The sequence below is a fragment of the Heptranchias perlo genome, chromosome 28 (genome assembly GCF_035084215.1).
Source record: "Heptranchias perlo isolate sHepPer1 chromosome 28, sHepPer1.hap1, whole genome shotgun sequence".
NCBI lineage: Eukaryota > Metazoa > Chordata > Chondrichthyes > Hexanchiformes > Hexanchidae > Heptranchias > Heptranchias perlo.
In genome coordinates, this window is record NC_090352.1 from 31,441,014 (window position 1) to 31,465,354 (window position 24,341).

Genomic DNA, 24,341 nt, shown 5'->3' on the forward strand with positions numbered 1-24,341 from the left:
CTATGCCCCATTTATAAAACAAAACATCTTAGTGGCTTTATCCACCTGCACTTTCGGGTAATTATATATTTGTACCCCCGACATAAAAGCTCTAAGCGCAACCAAAATTATATCTATTCCGAGTGATAATATAGGCTTTACTGTGTACCTATTAAAACTGAGCTACTAGTATTTGTAAAAATTTAGGACATTACACCTGGGAATAATGTTAGCCCAGTGACCAACTCTACAAACCCAGAGTGAGTATTCACCTGCCTAAAAGGGAGAGCCAAAAAGTATCAGTAATATCTGAAAAGCAAACTAAACTGCCACAGACTCCCTAGTGCTTTTCAAAGCATTAACACATCAAGTGGATTTAGATGTCATAAATTGTAAAAATAAAGGCTCAGTAGTTCCTAATGGTAGCTCTACCCAGCTATGTTTACTGTGGAATAAACTGCAGAGTGAGTCATCATTTTAATATGTACAAAACATTACCTACAGCTTTCAGGGGATTTTTTTGGCTGCTGGAATTATCAAGGTAGACAGCTTCCATAATTGAATCAAGTGACCTGAATACAAGTGGTACCAAGGTTTATTTCATTCCTGTTACAAAGGATTATTACTACACATAATTAGAATCACTGGTGTACAAGTTTTGACTTTAACAACCACTTATATAGCAGCATTTATATAGCACTATTAATTTAGAAAAACATCCCAAGATTCTTCATTGGAGCATAATCAGGCAAAAATTAACTATAAACAACTTTGCTGAGTACATTTCACATGAAGTGCCAACCTAGAGAAGCTGTACAAATACACAGCTTCTACACAACCTTCATAATGACAGACCATCTTCTACAATGCCTAAAATAAATGATCCTAAAATTTAAACTTTAAGTGATGAATTTTGTTTAATGTATGCTCTTTGTACACTTACCCAGTCTGCACCTCCCACATTTTCATGGTTTTGTCCCTTGAGGCAGACACTATGTGATCTCCATTAGGCATGATAGCTACTGATGAAATATTATGATCATGGCCTGAAAATGAAACAAAATTAAGTTAGATTGGGATTAAAAAAACATAAAATTCCAGAAGCATGCAACAGTTCAGATAGCATCTCAAGGAGAAAGAACATTTCAAATGGGACCCATCATAAACTCTGGTAAATTGTCTTTTTCTCTTATCTGCTGTGTATTTCCACCACTGTTTTTTTGTGCTTTCATTTTTAAAAAAGTAAACTGTATCTAACACAAGAGCATTCGCTAGCCTTGGATCCCGTTTCTTTGAATATTCTTACTGCCACTGTGCCCATGGAAAGACTTAGATTTTCGAAAGACCTACTCTTATATAGTGCCTTAGCACATCTCAGAAATGTCTTGAAGTACTTTGAATGTACTCAGTAATGTAAGCAAACACTACAGCCATTATGTGCACAGCAGATCCCACATACAGCAATGAGATGAATAGCTAGCTAATCGGTTTTTGGAGGTGTTGGTTGACGACAGCTGATCGTATTCAAATAGTGCCATGTCCATCTAAAACACTCCGACAGGCAGACTTGGCATTGGCTTAACATCTCATTCAAAGAGCAGCACCTCTGACAATGCAGTGCTCCTTCACTACTGCACTGGATTGTCAGCTTGGTTTATATGCGCATGTCCTAGAATGGTGCTTTAACCCACAGCCTTCTGACTTAGAGATAAAAGTGTTACCAATTAAGCCAGATAGACACGTATCTAATTTTAATCATTCTATAAGAATTACTGTAAATATATCAGAGTCAGCTCTCCAACTCCTGCAACATTCAAAAGGTTTTTTTTTGAGAATATAGAATATGACACATAAATAGAAATGTTTTTAATGTGTATGGTTTCCCATCAGTTAAACTGGTTTAAAAAAAATCATTACAATTGTCAAAATGTCAATCATCCTGTAATACATTGGGGAGATGAAGATATTATTTCCACAGATTCCTGTGAGATGTCATCCATCGTCAGACCACACTGTCAATAACTGACCTAATTATATAAGAATAGCAGGTTGAGTTTGTTCATGATCATAATAATTAAATGCACAGCAACCCTTCAAATAAAACTGTTTATTATATTTCAAGGATGAATAACCTTTGTCTTAAATCAGGATTGACATTGGCAAGGCTAGATGTAACGTAAAGCAGAGATAAACTGGAATTTATGACTTGGTATAATTACACTTCTCTCGTTTGAGTCTACTCTTTGATACATTAAATCAGGGTCTGCATTTGTCACTGATTTATTTTGAAACTACATACCAAAAGAGAATCATACTGATCGATGGATAGGGACAGAAAGAAACCTGGAAAGAGTTACAATACCAAATTGAATCAGCTTCTGCTTACATGTCTATTAAGATTTTAGTTTTTATATACAAGTCAGTGAATAACCTGGTATATATCTACAGTGCAATGCTCAGAACATCTGCCATCTTACTGACAGGCACAGTCCAGACATTCCTGCTGACAAGCACAATACAAAAAAATGGGGGGGGGGGGGGGGGGGGAAAGAGGGTGAGGTTTCACACAACAATCTCAGGGTACTCATGGATTAGATCACAGATGTCCAAGCCTTTTGTCTTTATGGACTGCACAATATGTGCCATGTGTAAAATTTAAATCCATGTTCTTACTCATCGGCAAATGTCTCATAAGAATGTAAGAAATAGGTGGAGTAGGCCAATGGCCCCTCAAGCCTGCTCAGCCATTCAATAAGATTATGGCTGATCTTCTAGTTCAACTCCACTTTCCCACCCTATCCCCATATCCCTTGATTCCCTTAGTGTCCAAAAAGCTATCGATCTCAGTCTTCAATATACTCACAATCGTCTTGGGGAGAGAATTCCAAAGATTCACAACCCTCTGAGTGAAGACGTTTTTCCTCATCTCGGTCCTAAATGGCCAACCCCTTATCTTGAGCCTATGACCCCTAGTTCTAGACTCTCCAACCAGGGGGAACAGCCTCTACGCATCTACCCTGTCAAGCCCCCTCAGAATCTTGTATGTTTCAATGAGATCACCTCTCATTCTTCTAAACTCCAGAAATTCAAAACAGGATAAACCAGCAAAGACAAAATACAAGCACAAATTGAACCAGCTAAATCAGAACTGTCCATATTGCAGGGCATGGGCCACATGCCCTGCAGTATGGACAGCTCTGGATTAGACTAAGTGAATTCAAAATTGTGCTATTTCCTTGATAGTCCCTTCATACATTTAAAACACCAATTACAGCAATTAAAATTAGCACAGCTACCAGTAAACACCAACAATTTGCATTTGCAATTACACAAGCATGAAACAATATCTAAAAAAGCATTTTTGAGCAGCAACACAGAGTGTGGAACATGTGCCTACAATCCTCTACATCAGTCACAGTTGAGCTGTTGTGGGGATGTGTTCTCATCGGGGAGGAGCAAGGCAGAAAGGAGAGAATTCAAGACAGGACATCCAAAACTACTTTCTCACACATCCAGTAACCAATTTCAGTTCAAAGTGGCATTGGTAAACAGCAGGGAGTAAACAGCACACTATTTCTTGACTAGGAATGGTGCTTGGCAGGGGAAGGGAAAAAAATGTCAAACTGAAATTTCAATTTGAGAAAATGAAAATGTATTTAAAAATGACTCAAAATCAGTGTGTTGCAAGAAAAATTCTCCTTGGCATTAGCATTTTTGACAGTGATGAATGAATTCTACTATTAGATTTATGAAGTACTTTTCTGCTTAAGGTGCAATTTATGAAAAAATGGACTCTCACCACCACCGCCCCCACCCCCAATCGTAAGCACATTCCTGCTTCTCTTACCCCTCCCCAAGAAGAGAAACCAGACTCTTACCATGCATGGTCCTAATGCATTCAAAGCTCTGGAAATCCCAAAGCTTGATGGTCATATCAGCAGAGCAGGATGCCAACAGCTTGCCATTCTGATCGAAGGAGATATCCTGTACAGAGTCTGTGTGACCTTTCAGTGTACGTTCAAAATCTCCAGTCTCATAGTCCCAGACCTATCAGGTGAACATAAAACCAGAGTTAACAAATTGCAGAATTGTTTGCCAATTTTACCATCTTTCATTTACACACAGCAGGACAGTCTACCACCTTCGTGAATAATTAATTACTCTTGAGCGCTGCTTCACAATACAACCACGCCATCACTGAGAAAGTAATATCTGAAGCGACACAAGAAATTGCAATGCTGGGTTCCAAATGACAGCAAATCTGGTTTTCCATTTATTCCAAATGGACTTGCAGGTAATTATTCTTGTGAATGTAATTTCCACCAAAGAGTAATGGCATGCAAATGAAAAGTGGTAATTAGAATAATCAATGGCTAATTTAAGCAGTTTCATAAATATACCTGATGGATCCTTTTCTAGGATATGGAATGATTTTTCTATTGAAAGCTATAACTGGTGCATGTAGTCAGGAAATAGAAGTATTTCTTTACATCAAATTCTATGCCAAAAATTTCAACAACATGCAAATCATAGCAATTATATGGCAAAAAACGTGAGCATTTTAAAAGCTATAGTACTGAAGTGTAAGGAACTGACCTCTTCAAAATACAAACTTAAAAAAAAATCCTTGCTTTGAGATCCCATACTGTTATGCTTTTTAAAAATCAAATATAGTATGCTGCCTCCAAGGTTGCTCAGGCTTATTGAGATACCCAGTGAATGTGTGCAATATGTATCTGTACTAAATGCTGGGAACAAAGAAACAAGATTGTACTACAGGCAGCATACCTACACTGCCAAATTTAAATAGCTACAAATTGGTGGGTCTATGCAGGAAGCTGTAAAAATCTACTGGAACTTCCCTGATTGTTTGATGGGCAAGGGCATCACCCATTGTTCTATTAAGCTATGTAGATCCAATGATTCTGGCCTGTGATGAGTTTCATAGCTGTTCAGTGACTCCTGCTGTGGAGTGTGTATGTGGATATCGGGTGAGGACAGCTTTGAGCTCAGCTGTTATACCCTGCATAGTCAAATAGATTTCTGACACTCACTGGCTCACACATGAACAGCCACTTAGACAAACCCATGGACCTGCACTTCAGATTTTAGGACCTTCAGGAAAGGAGGGGGGAGAAACCTACCAATAGAGTTTAATGGGTAAGATTACCAATAAAATCCCAGGATGCTTGAAGGAGTTATTCTATGTGGGAGAGCTTTAAAATCGATCAGAATAACTCCATGAGGCAGCTTTTCTGATGCCACAAAATCCAATCATAAACCTGCTGCAGCCGAGAAGCTCCCTCCAAAATTTAAAAAGGAGTTTGGAGATGGCATAGTATACACCCGTAGACATTTACTGATTATTACATTTATTATAGTCCTGATAAGGTTTAGCAAGGTTTGTCACAATAAATGGACAGTTCTGTGCCAATGTGATAGCCACATTCATTAATATTTTTCATCTTGGAAACAAATTCACTTTCTTCTAAATAGGCAGCTGATTAAGGCCGGTACAAAATGTGTTGACTGCCACCTCTGCCATTCCTTCTTAATAAATACAACTAATCGACACGAATATAGATCTATAAAGGTTACAAAATGATGCAAATTGTTTCCCCCCTTTCTTTTGCTTCCCACTTCAAATTATCAACATTGTAAAGGATCGGGGGGGGGGGGGGGAGGGAGGAACAGACATTATCTGTCAGCCATAATTAGAACGATTCTCTATTTTTTTTTTGAAAAGCAAGCACCATAACAAAGAAGAAAAAAAATCAGACAGGATAATTTTACTCTATAATTTGGAACTGTACAATTAGAAAGGCTTTAAATGCATTTACATTCTTATTAGAAGTCATTCAGCAAGCTAACCATATGGCAAACTCCAAGTGATGAATCCCTGAAGAATTCAATACTTACAATAATCAAAATTGCAAACATGGCATAGAGAGATGTCAGAAATCACCTATCTTGCAGAAAGCCTGCCCTCCACCCCCAAGCAATTTACCTCTATTACACAGCAAGCCTAAGAATGCATGCATTGTTACAGCAGTGTCCATTTTCACTTTTAGGCCCTCGGACTAAGTCGGGTAACACTTCACTCACCAGCTCACACTAGTCTAATAGCTCTGTGGTAACATGCATTCATGTAGAAAATAAATCACTTTGAGCAAATGCTTAGGAAAATAAAAGAAGCCAATCTGAACTGAAGCCAAATGGAAATATAATGCCATGACGATATACAAATATTCCACTATAGTCAGGATACTATTCAGGAAACCCTTTGCAACATAAAAACGTACATTCTGTCAAAACTGGGTCCAAAACACGGTCATAATTTTTACTATTCCTCTTTTTTTTGCCATTTCTATATCTCCTCCTGATGGTGTTGACTCCTTAATGGCATATTAATCCAGAGGTATCGGGTATCCTTTGATATCTCACCTAAATGGCCATTCATCATGAGTGAGCCTCAATAAAGTGTTGGCAGGCTATTTGACTGAGAAGCATGACAACCAATCTTGTTTCCACTCAACATCCACATAGATGCAAAAATCATTGGATAGCGATCGAGTGGAAATGCTGCTGAATTTTTTTCTCCCTAACTCTGGTACACCAAAGCCAACTGTAGTTCCCCGGCAGATTAGCTAACTTGACAGAGACTGGGGATGAAGCCCCAGAATTTCTTTGTATACTACTCACTGTTTTAACAGTTCAACCATGGGGGAAGCCTAATGGATTTTTTTGTTCAACTATAAACGATTATCGTACTTTTTTTTTAAAATGTGAAGGATCTACTAGGAGAGGGATTCCCAATGACTTAGTTGATAAGTGCACTGCCTCTGTGAATCTGAGGCATCAGGTCTCTAGCCCTGATTGCCAACTGGCATCTCTTGTTGTAATGTGTGCGTATGTCATATGAAAACAGCTTAGGCCAGGTAGTGATCACCCTCACAGTCCAAAGCCTACTGAAACTCACTGTCCAAGATCATGCAAGAATAACCATTTGGGGAAGATAATGAAGGGCAGCAGGTATACCAAGTATGAGTCAGCACCTTCAGAAGAGATGGGTAGAAAATTAACAAGATAAATAAAATTAGACGTGGAATGTTAAACTACAATATATTCAAGTAATACAATGATTTTCTTTAAATGTCAATTACAAATAGAGCAGCATACACCTGGGAGCAATTACAAGGCAGTAACCAAAGACAGCTTCAGATGACACCAAACCACAAAAAACATGTGTAGTGGCCAACTGATCTGCAAGCATATGTTCATGCAGTCACCACCAGGTACAATGTTTTCATATTTTGTGCAGCTGTTCTATTTATTTGGTGTCTTGGGCTAGCATATTGTTGATGGTTACCATGTGCACAGCCATTCACCATGTCCTTGATGCTTGTTCATATCAGTGCTTAGAGTTTAATAATAACTTCTGACACGCTTACAACACAGTTACAAAAAAATGATCTGTAGTTCTCAGGAAAGAGAAAAGCCCATTTGCCCAAAACGCATATCCTCATCGTTTCGCCATATACAATTTGCCCAGTCTAATTAAGGATAAGCTAACCACAAGTAAACAACACGATAAAAGCTCTGTAATTTTTCCACAAAGCAGAGGTAATTAAGTAAGACTCCAGAAGATTAATCCAGTTAAAACCCACTCCGAGCGTTTAACTGTACTTTGAAGACCACACTGCCCAAGGATGAATTCCCCAGGGTACTCAATCATTACTGGGAAGATCTATTCTCAGTAAATATGACTTGTCACACGTACAGTCTCTTAATTTAAATCACCTGTAAATTAAAGTTTTTTTTTTTAAGTAAGAACGTCTGTTTTATTAAAGTTGCTTAATTCAAACTACTGGATAATTAAGTCCCCTCGCATCCCCTATCCTCGAGTAAAAAAGCAACTTTCAGCTAACAGTAGACAGTATATTCAATATCCAAAGTCAATACTTCGCAGTAACATTACTATGCACAATTAAAGAATTGCAAATCCAAACCGTTTTTTTTCCAAAACAGATCATTTAGCACAATACTGTACTGAATTTTAAAAAGTGCACTGTGGAATAATATTTTCTCAAACACATGTTCAGTTTCCCGTTCAGAGCCAGCTATTCTCTCCTCATGGGTAAGGCCAGTTACGCAATGGATCTAAGCCCACCAGTTGCCAACAGGCTAAATCTGGGTGGAAAATTAGGCACGCATTACATAAACCCCCTGTGGTTAGACTTGGTTTAGTTTAGATATTAAAAAGTAAAAATATTTTCATTCAAAGAATTCTTTACCTTTATTGTGGCATCTTCGGAGGCTGATACCATGACACTGAAAACTGGATGGAAAATAACCCGTGTGACTGGACTTCTGTGTCCACTCAGAGAGTATCTTTCTGGAGGACGAGGGATCCATTCTTTTGGGTCACGTTTTTGACCCAGAGGGCCGGCTGAAGTGAATTCCTCTTTTGCCTCATTGAGTTTGGATTCTAATTCCATAACCTGTTTAACAGAATAAAGTAAAACTCATCAGGATTTTATTTTTAAAATTGAGGAAAGGCAAGTTAATAGGAGTCAAATCTCAAAACATTGAAGCATAATTGGAGGAAGAGGAAGTGGCAACGACTGTGTCTGGGATTCTGGAAGAGTCTATTGCAGTTTGGGAAACCATTTCCTCTTGTCAGGTTTAATGGATGGAAGTGTCAAAGGGTAATTTGAGAAATCATGTAGCATCAGGGTACACCTCGGGTGCCTACAATGGAATATGGAGCCTATCATATGCAGCAAATAACATGTTATTTCGGAATTGTGGAAAAAAAACCTAAATGAGTTAATTTTTTTTTAAAGAATAAGTTTCATTTTAGGGAGAATTTTCCTGCATTTGCAAGACATTTATGAGTTCTACAGAAATCTACAGAACACTAAAGCTTTCTAAATGTTTATGATTTCCTTTGGGGGAAGGAAAGAATCAGGGTTGCCTATCTTCTCCCCAAAAGCAAAGGGAAGGAAGCCGAATAGAAATCAAGACCTAATCATTTAAAACACTAGATGCTTCAGAACAATTTCCTTGCAAGAGAAATTTAATTTAGGCACCGAATTAAGACCAAGATTTAGTTCTGTAACTGGATATTCCTACATATTCCCAAGGGGACTATGAACGAGAGAGATGAAAGAAATGATGCACACTGCTTTTCTCCCCACCTTACAAGCTGCTTTCCATCATGTATCTGCTTCAAGTTGGGATTATATGGGTTGCAGAATACCACAAAAGCTGCTCCATGAATTCAAGCAAACTAAGTCTGTCTCTTTCCATTGTTCATCCCCCCAAATGAAACTGAACGCCACACTTGACTAAGCATTTTCTTTCTGCTTCTGGATTGTAAAGGTGAACCACATCGCCAAAGAATATGGCAGTCAACAAAAACAACTGCAAGCAGATAGGAGTCCTTGACTCAAAATTCTTAAACTTATAACCCCAAGGGCTTTGATTTTAAAAGGAATTCTCTGTTCATAAATAAAACTGAAATTCATTGGTGAAAAAAATATATGGAACTGAAAATCTCATCAAGCAAACCCTCATTTTACTAGATGCCATTTCAGGAATGCTGAATTTTGATTAGCTGTGTTCTGGAATAGTTTGGATTTCCTCAGAGGGTGATAATCATATGGAATCGGATTCCAGAGGTGGCGTTAAATGCACTTTTGAAAAACTAATGGGTTTTGGGTGTCCTGGGGTTTGCCTGATTGCCTTTGAGGGTCAGAGAGGAATTTTGGATTCCTGAATTGACTTTTGAGTTTTTTTTGCCTCTCCCATGAGTTGGGGAAGAAAGGTATGTACATGGAGATGAGTCCAGCAAAAAATGAGGCAAATGCATATGGGCCTTACAGCCTTTTCTTCTCCTAAGTGCCTAACATCTCACATTAGAATCTCACCTTCTTCTGTAGTCTTATCACAGAGGTCCATTTTTTCTCCAGCAGACCAGCATATTTCTTGTCTAATTCTTCATTCTAGAGAAGAAAAACAAGATTAAAAACAAAGCCAGACAAAATTATATTGCAGTTTCCAGTCACATGGATAACAAGAGCAGAGAAGAGAAACAAATCCATTATGTCCGGGAACCTGTAACTCATTTTTTCCAGTTTCATTTTTAAATTGACCCAGAATCAACACCTTTCCTGGTGGTCGGTCCCCTGAATCGACTCAGGTAGGGAAAAAAGTCTAATCTCTCATCTTGCTCGAGGCTTGGGAATTTTGTAATTGTGGCAAGTTCTGTGCTTATCGTCTACTCTACATAAACATACAACATGCACCACTTTATTGATTTTCATGAAGATTTTTTTTGAATTATGTATTAATCACAATTTCTGCTGCAACTTTATGCTTCTTAGAACAGCAACCTTTTGTTAAGGATCTGTTCTTTAGATTCATGACATCAAACTGCAGCTAATCTTTGGATGCTTTTCACAGTTAAACTTGCACAACGATTCCTACTTTAAAAGGTAACAAAGCTCATGATTGGCAGAGCGGTAATTCAAATCTTTACTGTGCATGGAAATCCTGTCGTGCACATTGAGAAGATACAGCCATTTCTCTATTGTAGGAAAGTTTCAATTCTCTTTAGAAGTAGGATTACTTGAAAACAAAAAATACACAGGTAAATGGAATTGAGGGCAAATTATTGACCTGGTTAGGAAACTGAATGAGCAGCAGGAGACAGAAAGTAGGGATAATGGGCAACTACTCAAATTGGCAGGATGTGACTAGTGGTGTCCCACAGGGATCTGTGTTGGGGCCTCAACTATTCACTGTATTTATTAACGACTTAGATGGTGGGATAGAGAGCCACATATCCAAGTTTGCCGACGACACAAAGATAGGCACATTATAAGCAGCGTAGATGGAAGCATAAAATTACAGAGAGATATTAATAGATTAAGTGAATGGACAAAAGTGTGGCAAATGGATTTCATTGTAGGCAAGTGTGAGGTCATCCACTTTGGACCTAAAAAGGATGGATCAGAGTGCTTTCTAAATGGTGAAAAGCTCGAAAAAGTGGAGGTCCAAAGAGATTTAGAGGTCCCAGTACATAAATCATTAAAATGTCATGGACGGGTACAGAAAATAATCAAAAAGGATAATGGAATGCTGGCCTTTATATCTAGAGGACGAGAATAGAAGGGGGTAGAGTTATGTGACAGCTATACAAAGCCCTGGTTAGACCACACCTGGAGTGGTGTGTTCAGTTCTGGGCACCGCAACGTAGGAAGGATATAATGGCCCAAGAGGGAGTGCAGCGTAGATTTACTAGAATGATACCTGGACTCCAAGGGTTAAATTACGAGGAGAGATTACACAAACGAGGGTTGTCGTCCTTGGAATTTAGAAGATTAAGGGGTGATTTGATCGAAGTTTTCAAGATATTAAGGGGAAGTGATAGGGTAGATAGAGAGAAACTATTTCTGCTGGTTGGGGAGTCTAGGTCTAGAGAACATAGCCTAAAAATTAGAGCCAGGATTTTCAGGAGTGAAGTCAGGAAACACTTCTACAAGCATAGGGTGGTAGAAGTTTGGAACTCTTCCTCAAACACAGTTGATGCTACTCAATTGTTAATTTTAAATCTGAGATTGATAGATTTTTGTTAACCAAAGGTATTAAGGGATATAGGGCTAAGGCGGGTATATGGAGTTAGGTCACAGATCAGCCATGATTTAACTGAATGGCAGAACAGGCTTGAGGGGGTAAATGGCCTACTCTTGTTCCTATAAATGTCGCTAACAAAATGCCAAAAGCTCTTTCTGCTGCTAATACACCAGACATCTGGAATGAGAAGACAGGTATACAAAACAAGGCACAGCATAACAGCTGCAGAAGTACAACTTGTATAGAACACACAACTGGATAGAAGCCCTGTACACATTTTGATAAAACCTTTATACATGGTGTTTACATAAGTATTGGAGCCTCAGCAAAAGTTTGCACATTGACCATCAGACCATATTAAAAATATGCTCAACAGAAATGTCACTTCTAACTCAAAATTTAAATATACCCTAAGCACTAAGGTGCAGTCAAAAGCTATCAAAGCTCTCTGAGCACTTGTAAGTAGAGACAAAATATATTTGATAAATAATTTTTTGCAGCAACATGAAGTACAAGAACCTTGTGTGTGATGGATTTGAAAAGGTGGCGTTATATTTAATGGTTTTACTTGCTCTTGAACCTGTATGAAAAATGTCAGCAAAAGTGTGCAGCTGCCTAATTGCAGAAAGGATGTACAGGTTGAGACTCCAATTAGGTGAACTTCAACAAACCTTGTTCCAGATAGACAATGAACTGATAACTTGAATGTGCTAGATCACAAACTAAGGAAAATTCTCAATGGCTGCATTAAAAGGTTTCATATAGCAGGCAAAAATTTCCCCCCCCCCCTTAAGGACAGTGGCGTTAATAATTTTGTCCTTTTGAGCCTTGTAGGCCATGCATCCTCTACTGAGAAGCAATGCAGGTGTCTGGAGTTTGCACAGCTTCTTCAAATGCTGTTGAGCAGACACCAGGTAGAGATTGCTAAAGAATGACCCACAACAGAGCCCCAGACAATTTTATTTTCCACTTGGCTAGACATGTTGGCTTTGGTTTATGCTGTCTCACTGCAAAGATCATCTGGGGAAACTCAAGTACAAATATCAGTTGTGTCTGTGATTCAAATCCAAGTCTCGAGTGATGGCAGAACATGCCAATTTTGTTGCATCAGGCTGTCTGTAAAGATCAGATGAAGGCTTTATGCCTTTTTCAGAAAAGAGTAAGCTTACTATAATAAAGTATGATTCCACACATATTAAGGCACAAAAATGCAAGGTACAAAACAGAGCAACTAATTTTCTCTCATTAAATTTCTAATACAAACTCTGTAGAAAGTACCAGTTAAGACTCCATGCAATCTGAACAGATAGTAAGCTCTTTATACCAGCCCATCTTAGTTGTGATGTTTCCTTTCCAACACAATAGGTTAGCAGGTTTGCAGCAGCCAATTCACACTTGCATTTCTATAGCAGTCCTCATTGATGCCTTACATTAAAAGAGGAAGGAATAAGTGAATGCCATACACAAGAGGAAAAGTGGCGAGTTAAAAGAATACGGTTTTCAGAGGTTTTGAAGGCAAGGCATAGTGAACTAGGCAATAAGATCCACAGGACAACTGCAGATGCTTAAAGCAGCCACCAATGGTGAAGCAGAGGAAAAGCAGTTGCCTGGTACAACAGGACCAGAAGATGAAATGCAGAGATGCAAGGCTGGCAAAAATCACCAAGGTCATGTGGGGTGAAGCCAAAAGGCAGGGATTTGAAAGTGAGGACAAGAATTTTAAACTCAACTCGCTGGGGCACAGGCAGCCTGTAGAGCGTGGAAAGGATGCAGATGATGGGAGTGCAGGATTCTATGTGGTTGAAGCGCTTTGAATGAGTTGTGAACTTGTGGAAGGTTAAAATAGGAGAAAGTTGGAGAAGTCAAGCCTCAATATGTCGAAGGTACAGACCAAAGTTTTGGTAGTGGTGGGGGAAGGGTAGGGGCAGACACAGACAACAGGGAGATAGAAAAAATGTAGCACCAGTAATGGAGCAGATGTGGGGGAGGATGCTGAGCACGACTGAGCAGTACATCAAGGTTCTATGCCTCCGGGGGAACTTAAGGGGGCAGCCAAGCAGGTTGTTGGAGGCACGCAGCTGCTGGCAGCAGCCAAAAAGAATTGTTTCAGTTTTAAATTTCTGCTTTCAACCCCTACCATTGTGACAGGACAGAAGGGGATTTGAAGTTAGTTATCTACTTTTTTTTTGTATTCGTAGTCCCTTCATCTATTTTTAACAATGGAATAGCCCAAATCTGATGTACTATCATGATGGCAAAAGTGTGTGCAATCTCCAGATTAATTTTGTTTCTTCCTCTCTTTAAAAAAAATCAATGCCATCCTTTTGGTATCTATAGATATAGTTGTCCCAAAAGCATGTTTGTTGCCAAATCAAACTTCTGATTTTCCTGGTACTTGAAGCTTTCTGCCACAGTGGAAATTGCCTCAACTCTATCCAGCAGTGTTGCATGCTAGGTTATTATGAAATTCCATTACACCGCTCAACACTCTTGTTGAGTTGCTGGGCAACAATTTCTCAATCAAGGTTTTTGTATCTGATCAAATTTCCGTTAACAAGCAAACCAATTTGACTTACCATATCTAACTCTGCCTCCTTCTTAAAAACTGAATAAGCCTCTTCATAGCCATTAGAGCGAAGATAGTCAGCTATAGCTCGATTTCTGAAAAATAAAGTCTAATTTTAAAAAGGCACAAAATTAACCATCTTCTACTTAGCACATAAAAATGTTACTTTCAACTTTATGCAGTAATACTGAAGTTGAAATTACAAATGTTATTTTTTACCCAACAGCTCAAACATTAAGATTTAATCATAAGCCATCACTAATCATTTTACTGAACGGTGCAGGGTAATTGGCACTGTTCATTTCAGTTCTGCTCAGACAGGTTATAAGCTAGCAGCTTATGAAAAATAGTGAATTATGAAAATAAACCCAGGATCATTGGTGAACCCAAATTATATGAATGCAGTTACAGGATGTTCAAGTAACTCAAATTGTCACAAGCTCCTATTTGTGTTGGTCTGGAACTACTTGTGGAATAAGATCACATTTTAACACCTTTTTTCTCAAATTACATTTTCTCCTTTATTCTCCTTTCTGGCAATTCTCCCACCGACACAATATGCTGGTAGCAGAACGGCTGGAGATATTTTCTAGGACCTCCAATAATGCAGCTCTCTAACAAGCCTCTAGAAGGTCCATAAGTGCTCCTGCTAACTCTTCAATTTTTCCTCTATAAGAAAGTTTTTTCAATAGCTGGTTTTCAATGGTAGAATGGATAAGGTTCTAGAACAGTCCCAGCGGATTGGAAGGTAGCAAATGTAACCCCACTACTGAAGAAAGGATGGAGAGAAAACAGGGAGCGACAGGCCAGTTAGCCTGACATCAGTCGTCAGGAAAATGCTGGAATCCATTATTAAGGGAGCGGTAACAGGGCACTTAGAAAATCATATGTTTAGGCAGAGTCAACATGGTTTTATGAAAGGGAAATAGTGTTTGACAAATCTATTAAGAGTTTTTTTGAGGATGTAACTAGCAAGATGGTTAAGGAGAGCCAGTGGATGTAGTATATTTGGATTTTCAAAAGGCATTCGATAAGGTGCCACATAAAAGGCTGTTGCACAAGATAAGGGCTCATGGGGTTGGGAGAAATATATTAGCTTGGATAGGGAATTTGTTCACGGACAGAAAACAGATAGTAGGAATAAACGGGTCATTTTCAGGTTGGCAGGCTTAGTTGGGCCTCAGCTAACTTCATTAATATAAATTGTAAATAGATGAAGGGACCGAGTGTAATGTATCCAAGTTTGCTGATGACACAAAGCTAGGTGGGAAAGTAAGCTGTGAGGAGGACACAAAGAGTCTGCAAAGGGATATGGGTGAGTGGACAAGAAGGTGGCAGATGGAGTACAATGTGGGGAAATGGGAGGTTATTCACTTTGGTAGGAAGAACAGAAAAACAGAATATTTTTTAAATGATGAGAAACTATTAAATGTTGATGTTCAGAGAGATTTGTGTGTCCTCGTACAAGAAACACAAAAAGTAAGCATGCAGGTACAGCAAATTAGAAAGGAAAATTGCACCTTGGCTTTTATTGCAAGGGAGTTGGAGTACAAGAGTAAGGAAGTCTTATTACAGTTGTACAGGGCTTTGGTGAGATCTCAGCTGGATACTGGGTACAGTTTTGGTCTCCTTATCTAAGGAAGGATATACTTGCCTTAGAGGCAGTGCAACGCAGATTCACAAGATTGATTCCTGGGATGAGAGGGTTGTCGGCCCCAGCTATTCACAATATATATCAATGATTTGGATGAGGGAACCAAATGTAAGATTTCCAAGTTTGCCGACGACACAAAACTAGGTGGGATCGTGAGTTGTGAGGAGGATGCAAAGAGGCTTCAAGGCGATTTAGACAAGTTGAGTGAGTGGGCAAATACATGGCAGATGCAGTATGAAGAGGATAAATGTGAAGTTATCCACTTCGGAAGGAAAAACAGAAAGGCAGAGTATTATTTAAATAGTGATAGATTGGGGAATGTTGATGTACAAAGGGACCTGGGTGTCCTTGTACACCAGTCACTGAAAGTAATCATGCAGATGCAGCAAGCAGTAAGGAAGGCAAATGGTATGTTGGCCTTCACTGCAAGAGGATTTGAGTATAGAATCAAGGATGTCTTACTGCAATTATACAGGGCCTTGGTGAGAGCACACCTGGAGTATTGTGTGCAGTTTTTGTCGTCTTATCTAAGAAAGGATATACTTGCCATAGAGGGAGCGCAGCGAAAATTCACCAGACTGATACCTGGAATGGCAGGACTGTCGTATGAGGGGAGATTGGGTCGACTCGGCCTGTATTCACTCGAGTTTAGAAGAATGAGAGGGGATCTCATTGAAACATATAAAATTCTGACAGGGCTAGACAGACTGAATGCAGGGAGGATGTTTCCCCTGGCTGGATGTCCAGAACAAGGGCTCACAATTTCAGGACACAGACTGAGGTGAGGAGAAATTTCTTTTTTCAGAGGGTGGTGAACCTGTGGAATTCTCTACCACAGAAGGCTGTGGAGGCCAAGTCACTGAATATATTTAAGAAGGAGCTAGATAGATTTAGAGACACAAAAGGCATCAAGGGGTATGGGGAGAGAGCGGGAATATGGTATTAAGATAGAGGATCAGCCATGATCATACTGAATGGATGAGCAGGCTCGAAGGGCCGAATGGCCTACTCCTGCTCCTATTTTCTATGTCCTATGAGGAAAGATTGAGTAGAATGGCCCCATACTCTCTGGAGTTTAGAAGAATGAGAGGTCATCTCATTCAAACATACAAGATTCTGAGGGAGCTTGACAGGGTAATGCTGAGAGGTTGTTTCCCCTGGGTCGAGTGTCTAGAACTAGGAGGCATAGTCTCAGGATAAAGGGTCGGCCATTTAAGACTGAGATAAGGAGGAATTTCTTCACGCAGAGGGTTGTGAATCTTTGGAATTCTCTACCCCAGAAGGCTGTGGTTGCTCAGTCGTTGAATATGTTCAAGGCTGAGATAGACAGATTTTTGGACTCTAGGGGAATCAAGGGATATGGGGATCGGGCAGGAAAGTGGAGTTGAGGTCGAAGATCAGCCATGATCTTATCGAATGGCGGAGCAGGCTCGAGGGGCTGTATGGCCTACTCCTGCTCCGATTTCTTATGTTCTTATGAGGAACTGTGCAAATCCCCACCCTTCGCTGAAACTTCCATGCAGTGCATCATGATCCCCTTTGACAGACCCACACGGAATGAAATGTATAGCCAATCCTCATTTTCAACACACCCCTCCCATGGCATTGCTCACAGTGACTCAGAAGAAAGTTGGATAGAGACCAGGTTTACTCATGCCAAAAGAAAAAAATTGATTTGAAGAATAATGACTATTAAAGAATATTTCTAGCAACCCCAGATATTGGTAATAGGCCAACAAGAACAGGTGATGCAATAGAGCCATCTAGTGATCGGAAGCCTGCATCTACAGTGTGACATGCAAAACATTTACATACACCTTTTCCCTTATAGAACTTTGAGTAATGCTTCTATATCAACAACAGTGACACAGGAAGTAAGGGTAATGTGGGCAGAAAATGTACGCAGTCACTAGACATAGAATATATATTTATATATATGTGTGAGTGTATATATAGTGCGCATGTTCTTTAAATGTCACACTCCCTTCCTGTCACACCTCAGTGCATCCTTGACATACCGTGAGAAATGACTCAGGAAATGGCTAGTAATATTTAATAATCATGTCACACTTGAGTGTATGCTCTGACTCACTGTGAGCAATGCTATATGTATATGCATATGTATATTATATATAAACAATACATTTGAAACAACGAGGCAAACATTTCATTGAAAATTCAGAAGTAACTCTTGTGGGTGGCGCTGTGACAGATATTTTCAATGTTAACAATGTTAACACTGTGTGCCACACAGTAGCTGCTATTTTATAATTAAGAGTATATTATCTTAAGATTGGACAATCTGACCTTCAGGTTCCTATAAATCACTCAAAATACTTTCTGAAAATGTTTCCATCTGCCATTTCCTTCTCATGTAAGGAATCTTACAACACCAGGTTATAGTCCAACAGTTTTATAAAACTGTTGGACTATAACCTGGTGTTGTAAGATTCCTTACATTTGTCCACCCCAGTCCATCACCGGCATCTCCACAACATTTCCTTCTCAGTTAAGAGAAATTTCCAATATCCAAAATAAGGCTTTAAATAAATACATTTTTAAAAGAATGTTTCACAATATTATCACATTTACCCATTGAATTGTATTTTATGTCTTTAAATGTCTTCATTAAAGTTTTTACTTGAAGGCCTCAGACTCTACCCCACCCCCAACAGTAAAGAGTGTTTTCAATCACAACCGTGCATTCTAAGCATGTGCAGTTTGCAGAATTTTTCAGCCTGCAAAATGTGCAACAGGAGTTGAAGGGTAGAAGGGCGTTTTCCCCTAATCCTGTGAGGATTTGAGTTTCTTTGCTATTTCCAAAAGACTGAAAGAAACGAGAGATTGAATTCTCAAAGCTTTTATTTGAGGCAAGTGCTGAATTTATATCACAATTGTGCTTTTCTATTATGAACTCCTCAAAGAAAAACAAAAGCAATACATGTGAAAACAAACAGCTCTTACATGAGACAGCAAGAACAGCTGTTTGTGACTTTTTTTGTTGATGGTTAGAAAAGAACACAGATCATTTTTTAGAGAATTCTTTTTGAGTCAATCATTGCTTTTGGTTCTATATATTCAGTTAAAAATTTTCTCCTGAACAATGAGGTTGAACATTTTTAATATAAAAACTTGGAAACTGCATAAATGAACTTTGTGCTTTGAGGTAATTTGTTTCATTATGGAATTTTTTTTTTAAAGTCAATATAATTTTGCAAATTCACTAATAATCAGAAAATCGTGCATCCCCGGCCCACGATTTTCTGTCTATTAATTTTATCAAGCAGCAAACTTATGCTTAAATGCTCGATGGCAAGAACAAAGATAGGAACCTGATGACTATGGAGAAAGTGGTGGTGAGGAGTAGCTGACATGCAGGAACATGTAGGGAATGGGGCCTGATAGTTTGAATGAAACAAAAGGCCGATTGGGTCTCATTCTGCTGGCACCCCTCCCTCACAAGAATGTTACACCCTGCTCCACCCAATACTACCAGATCCAAACAATTGCTAATGCTCCAAAAACCCATCCTGAACCCTGCTGTAACTCAGGATCTCCAATCTCAGACTTTCTCCTACCTCCACTAGATCCTGCAACACTCCCCTCAGTGCTCGCAAATTCTAGACCGCATTCCCAGTGTTCCCAGTCCCATAAACACTGCCATCGCACAAAGACCTCATGAGCTCCCTCTTTTCAATCCCGCCAGGACCCAGCAATTCCAGCATCTGTCCCGGTGTTCCTAAAACCTCCCTCTCCACAGTTCTTGGAACCCTGCGAGTGTCTGAGCTCCCAGACCTTGGAAGCCCACCTCTAAGTACTGCAGGAGACTCCATCCTAGCACTGCCAGGTCCACCTTGAATGCTGATCTGTCAGTGCCCATCTAACACTCCTGTTCTTATAAAACGGCTGACTTACTGTGTATCCCTATATTTGTGGTTTAAGAACATGAGCAGTTGTGGGCAGGGGGGGGGGGGGGGTGGTGGTGGAGAAAGGGGGCATCAAAACTGTTGTAAGCATTTCATTCAGAAGCAAGTGATCTAAAATTGGAACGCCAGTTGAGAAACTGCATAGGTGGCAGCTTTACAGGTGCCACTATAACATGAGTCTGGATGTCTGTGCAGTAATGGTAGAATTCCATGCCGAGAGCTCATTACTAATGTTATATAGTGCTGCTAATTTTCTAGAATCACAGCAAATCATATTTTCAATTTACAATTGGAATTTCCCAGTTATCCTGTATTTGCAGGCATGTACGTGTGAAATCAGATTCTGTATATGCAAACTTTAAAAAAAATTAAGAGTAGCAAATTCACTGTTTTAAAAAATTGTTCATACGAGTGGTCTAATCTCCATGTTGATATCCAATACTGATCAGAAATAGACATGAAATTTTAAGAGCAGCACAGTTTAAAACTATAGTCGTCTATGCAGAAAATGCATAGTATCACCGTGTGGAAAATGAAACTGATTTGGGAAGTCATCAACACTACTTATACAGGATCTGCAGCCAGTTAGATGACATTATGGGTCTCTCTCTCTCTCGCCAATTTTCTCCCCCCTCCTGAAGGCAAAGACTCCTTGCTGAGGTAAGAGTTTCTCAGGGGCAGGCAGCCTTCTGGTATCTCAATTAAATAACCATTATGTGTGAGCCTCAACAGTGAACATTGCAAGATATACAACTGCAGAAGGAGCAGCACAACAGAGCCGAATGATGTCCACACATGCAAGTTTCATTGGCAGAAGTCGCTGGACAGCAATCAGGAGTAGAAACCCATGCCAATTTTCTCCCCCCTAACCCAAGGGAAATGAGGTCGCGAGTATAGGCTCCTAATAACACTGACAGAAATCAGCTACCTCAACACTTCCTAGACTGCACAAGATGATACTTCTCCCCCCCACCCCTTTTTAGTGCAGAACAGCTACTGCACTTTTGATAAACAATTTAGTAAAATTGTTCCCAAATCCCACAACTGTAAATATTTATAATACCCTTAAAAAGGTCTCTCAAGGTCTGAACAAATTAAGCCATTCAACTGTCCAGTCAGCATTTCCCAATTTCTTTCCCATAAGGGCTTGCAAATTATTAAAGTTCTCTCATAGTGCAGAGGACACTGCTTTTTTCTTCTTTGCTTTCTAATGCAAAGCACATTTACAGCCAGATATCAATTCCACTGAACACTGCAGTTTTCCTCCAGCAATGGGTGTGGCATCATCCCACATCAACAAGACAGTTAATATGCATAGTGCGCTTACAATTACAGCTCTGGCACCCGAAGCAAGTCAATGCTCAGATTTACAAAATGGTGCAACGGACGAAGTATTTTCCCATTAAATGATTTGAGCTAAGTATTTTAAACTCAACAAAATTAAATCAGTAGATTGTAACAGAGGTCAAATTAAGGTCAGTTATGATAGCGTATCGCTACTTGTGCAGCCTGGGTGTCCTATGAGTTGTCTGGTTCAAAATAATAATAGTAAGTAGATGCCTTTATTGATTCTTTTTTAAAAACCTGAATGTCCGAGATAACACCAGGTGATTTCAAACAGACTGTAAATTGATTTTTGTAACACCAACACAAGGTTAACAATACAGCTCCCTCTCTCTTCCTTTATTATACAAACTATAAAATATATACACACAACTTCTGGTTAAACTCTAAATTAGCAATTTCTGCTCAACATTTGTGGCGGAAAGCTGTGTGGTCTGTAAACAAAATACTTCTATCAGTATGCTTCAAAAAGCAATTATGTTGTAATGTTGCTGCTTCTATGCAAAAATGCGATGTATTCAGCTTCCTCGATGGTGCAGCAAGTAAAGGCACTGCCTGATACAGGGTCACATCTATTACCACTACTACGGTGAAACTAACATTATCTGTTATTGCCACTGACAGGAAGTGGGAGGATAATACTCACCCAACCCTTTGTTTGGAATGTGTAATTTGATCCAGTCTACGTTGATGACCTACAATGCTCATGATCGCTGTCCCGCACACGCGCGTCATTGAAAGAGGAAGTACTCAATCCCTGGCGATAGTCACAGCAGGTACTGTACTGAGCCATAAAAACCATGAGTTCACAGGTATTTCTTGGTTTGTGCTGATAGTTGCTCTCAGCTATGGAGGGTGGGGGTATGAAATCAGCCAAAGCTCCCACTATTGATTAATATTCAGTTACCCCCTCATGGAAAGTGCTGGTGTGCAGCTGTCTGGCAATAACAGAATCAGGGTCAACTGTAATGATCACCCACAGTTTAATAGTCTACTCCAACTCACTTCTGGGCTCTCAGATAAAAATGTACCCCAGCAAGAGACAGCATCTTGAGGGAGCAGGGAAATGAAAAAATTAAGTCACAACACTGCAGGACTTTAATGTGTTCTCAATATTTCTGGAAAGAATCACCTGGTTTGAAAAGTGGAAACATAAGAAATGCTGCATTCAGCAAGTTATTTTGACCTTTCGGGTTTTGTGTCACGTTTTTCATAGAATCATACAGCACAGAAGGAAGCAATTCGGCCCATCGTGCTTGCGCCGGCTCTTTTTTTTTATTCGTTCACGGGATGTGGGCGTCGCTGGCAAGGCCGACATTTATTGCCCATCCCTAATTGCCCTCGAGAAGGTGGTGGTGAGCCGCCTTCTTGAACCGCTGCAGTCCGTGTGGTGACGGTTCTCCCACAGTGCTGTTAGGAAGGGAGTTCCAGGATTTAGACCCAGCGACAATGAAGGAACGGCGATATATTTCCAAGTCGGGATGGTGTGTGACTTGGAGGGGAACGTGCAGGTGGTGTTGTTCCCATGCGCCTGCTGCCCTTGTCCTTCTAGGTGGTAGAGGTCGCGGGTTTGGGAGGTGCTGTCGAAGAAGCCTTGGCGAGTTGCTGCAGTGCATCCCGTGGATGGTGCACACTGCAGCCACAGTGCGCCGGTGGTGAAGGGAGTGAATGTTTAGGGTGGTGGATGGGGTGCCAATCAAGCGGGCTGCTTTATCTTGGATGGTGTCGAGCTTCTTGAGTGTTGTTGGAGCTGCACTCATCCAGGCAAGTGGAGAGTATTCCATCACACTCCTGACTTGTGCCTTGTAAATGGTGGAAAGGCTTTGGGGAGTCAGGAGGTGAGTCACTCGCCGCAGAATACCCAGCCTCTGACCTGCTCTCGTAGCCACAGTATTTATATGGCTGGTCCAGTTAAGTTTCTGGTCAATGGTGACCCCCAGGATGTTGATGGTGGGGGATTCGGCGATGGTAATGTCGTTGAATGTCAAGGGGAGGTGGTTAGATTCTCTCTTGTTGGAGATGGTCATTGCCTGGCACTTGTCTGGCGCGAATGTTACTTGCCACTTATGAGCCCAAGCCTGGATGTTGTCCATGTCTTGCTGCATGCAGGCTCGGACTGCTTCATTATCTGAGGGGTTGCGAATGGAACTGAACACTGTGCAGTCATCAGCGAACATCCCCATTTCTGACCTTATGATGGAGGGAAGGTCATTGATGAAGCAGCTGAAGATGGTTGGGCCAAGGACACTGCCCTGAGGAACTCCTGCAGCAATGCCCTGGGGCTGAGATGATTGGCCTCCAACAACCACTACCATCTTCCTTTGTGCTAGGTATGACTCCAGCCACTGGAGAGTTTTCCCCCTGATTCCCATTGACTTCAATTTTACTAGGGCTCCTTGGTGCCACACTCGGTCAAATGCTGCCTTGATGTCAAGGGCAGTCACTCTCACCTCACCTCTGGAATTCAGCTCTTTTGTCCATGTTTGGACCAGGGCTGTAATGAGGTCTGGAGCCGAGTGGTCCTGGCGGAACCCAAACTGAGCATCGGTGAGCAGGTTATTGGTGAGTAAGTGCCGCTTGATAGCACTGTCGACGACACCTTCCATCACTTTGCTGATGATTGAGAGTAGACTGATGGGGCGGTAATTGGCCGGATTGGATTTGTCCTGCTTTTTGTGGACAGGACATACCTGGGCAATTTTCCACATTGTCGGGTGGATGCCAGTGTTGTAGCTGTACTGGAACAGCTTAGCTAGAGGCGCAGCTAGTTCTGGAGCACAAGTCTTCAGCACTGCAGCTGGGATGTTGTCGGGGCCCATAGCCTTTGCTGTATCCAGTGCACTCAGGCGTTTCTTGATATCACGTGGAGTGAATCGAATTGGCCGAAGACTGGCTTCCGTGATGGTGGGGATATCGGGAGGAGGCTGAGATGGATTATCCACTCGGCACTTCTGGCTGAAGATGGTTGCAAACGCTTCAGCCTTGTCTTTTGCACTCACGTGCTGGACTCCGCCATCATTGAGAATGGGGATGTTTGCAGAGCCTCCTCCTCCCGTTAGTTGTTTAATTGTCCACCACCATTCACGACTGGATGTGGCAGGACTGCAGAGCTTTGATCTGATCCGTTGGTTGTGGAATCGCTTAGCTCTGTCTGTAGCATGTTGCTTCTGCTGTTTAGCATGCATGTAGTCCTGAGTTGTAGCTTCACCAGGTTGGCACCTCATTTTTAGGT

The 24,341-nt window shown here is 40.5% G+C and overlaps 1 protein-coding gene across 1 annotated transcript in view; it reads right to left on the reverse strand.

Moving 5' to 3' along the window:
* The window catches only part of LOC137345011 (lissencephaly-1 homolog), a 111,540-nt gene that overhangs the window by 21,894 nt on the left and 65,305 nt on the right, over nucleotides 1-24,341 (reverse strand). The window contains exons 3-7 of the mRNA XM_068008350.1: nucleotides 14,196-14,280; nucleotides 9,912-9,986; nucleotides 8,274-8,480; nucleotides 3,858-4,026; nucleotides 923-1,025 (exon numbers count right to left, since the gene is read on the reverse strand). Of these exons, the coding sequence (XP_067864451.1) occupies nucleotides 923-1,025; nucleotides 3,858-4,026; nucleotides 8,274-8,480; nucleotides 9,912-9,986; nucleotides 14,196-14,280 (639 nt within the window). The remainder of the gene's footprint in view (nucleotides 1-922; nucleotides 1,026-3,857; nucleotides 4,027-8,273; nucleotides 8,481-9,911; nucleotides 9,987-14,195; nucleotides 14,281-24,341) is intronic.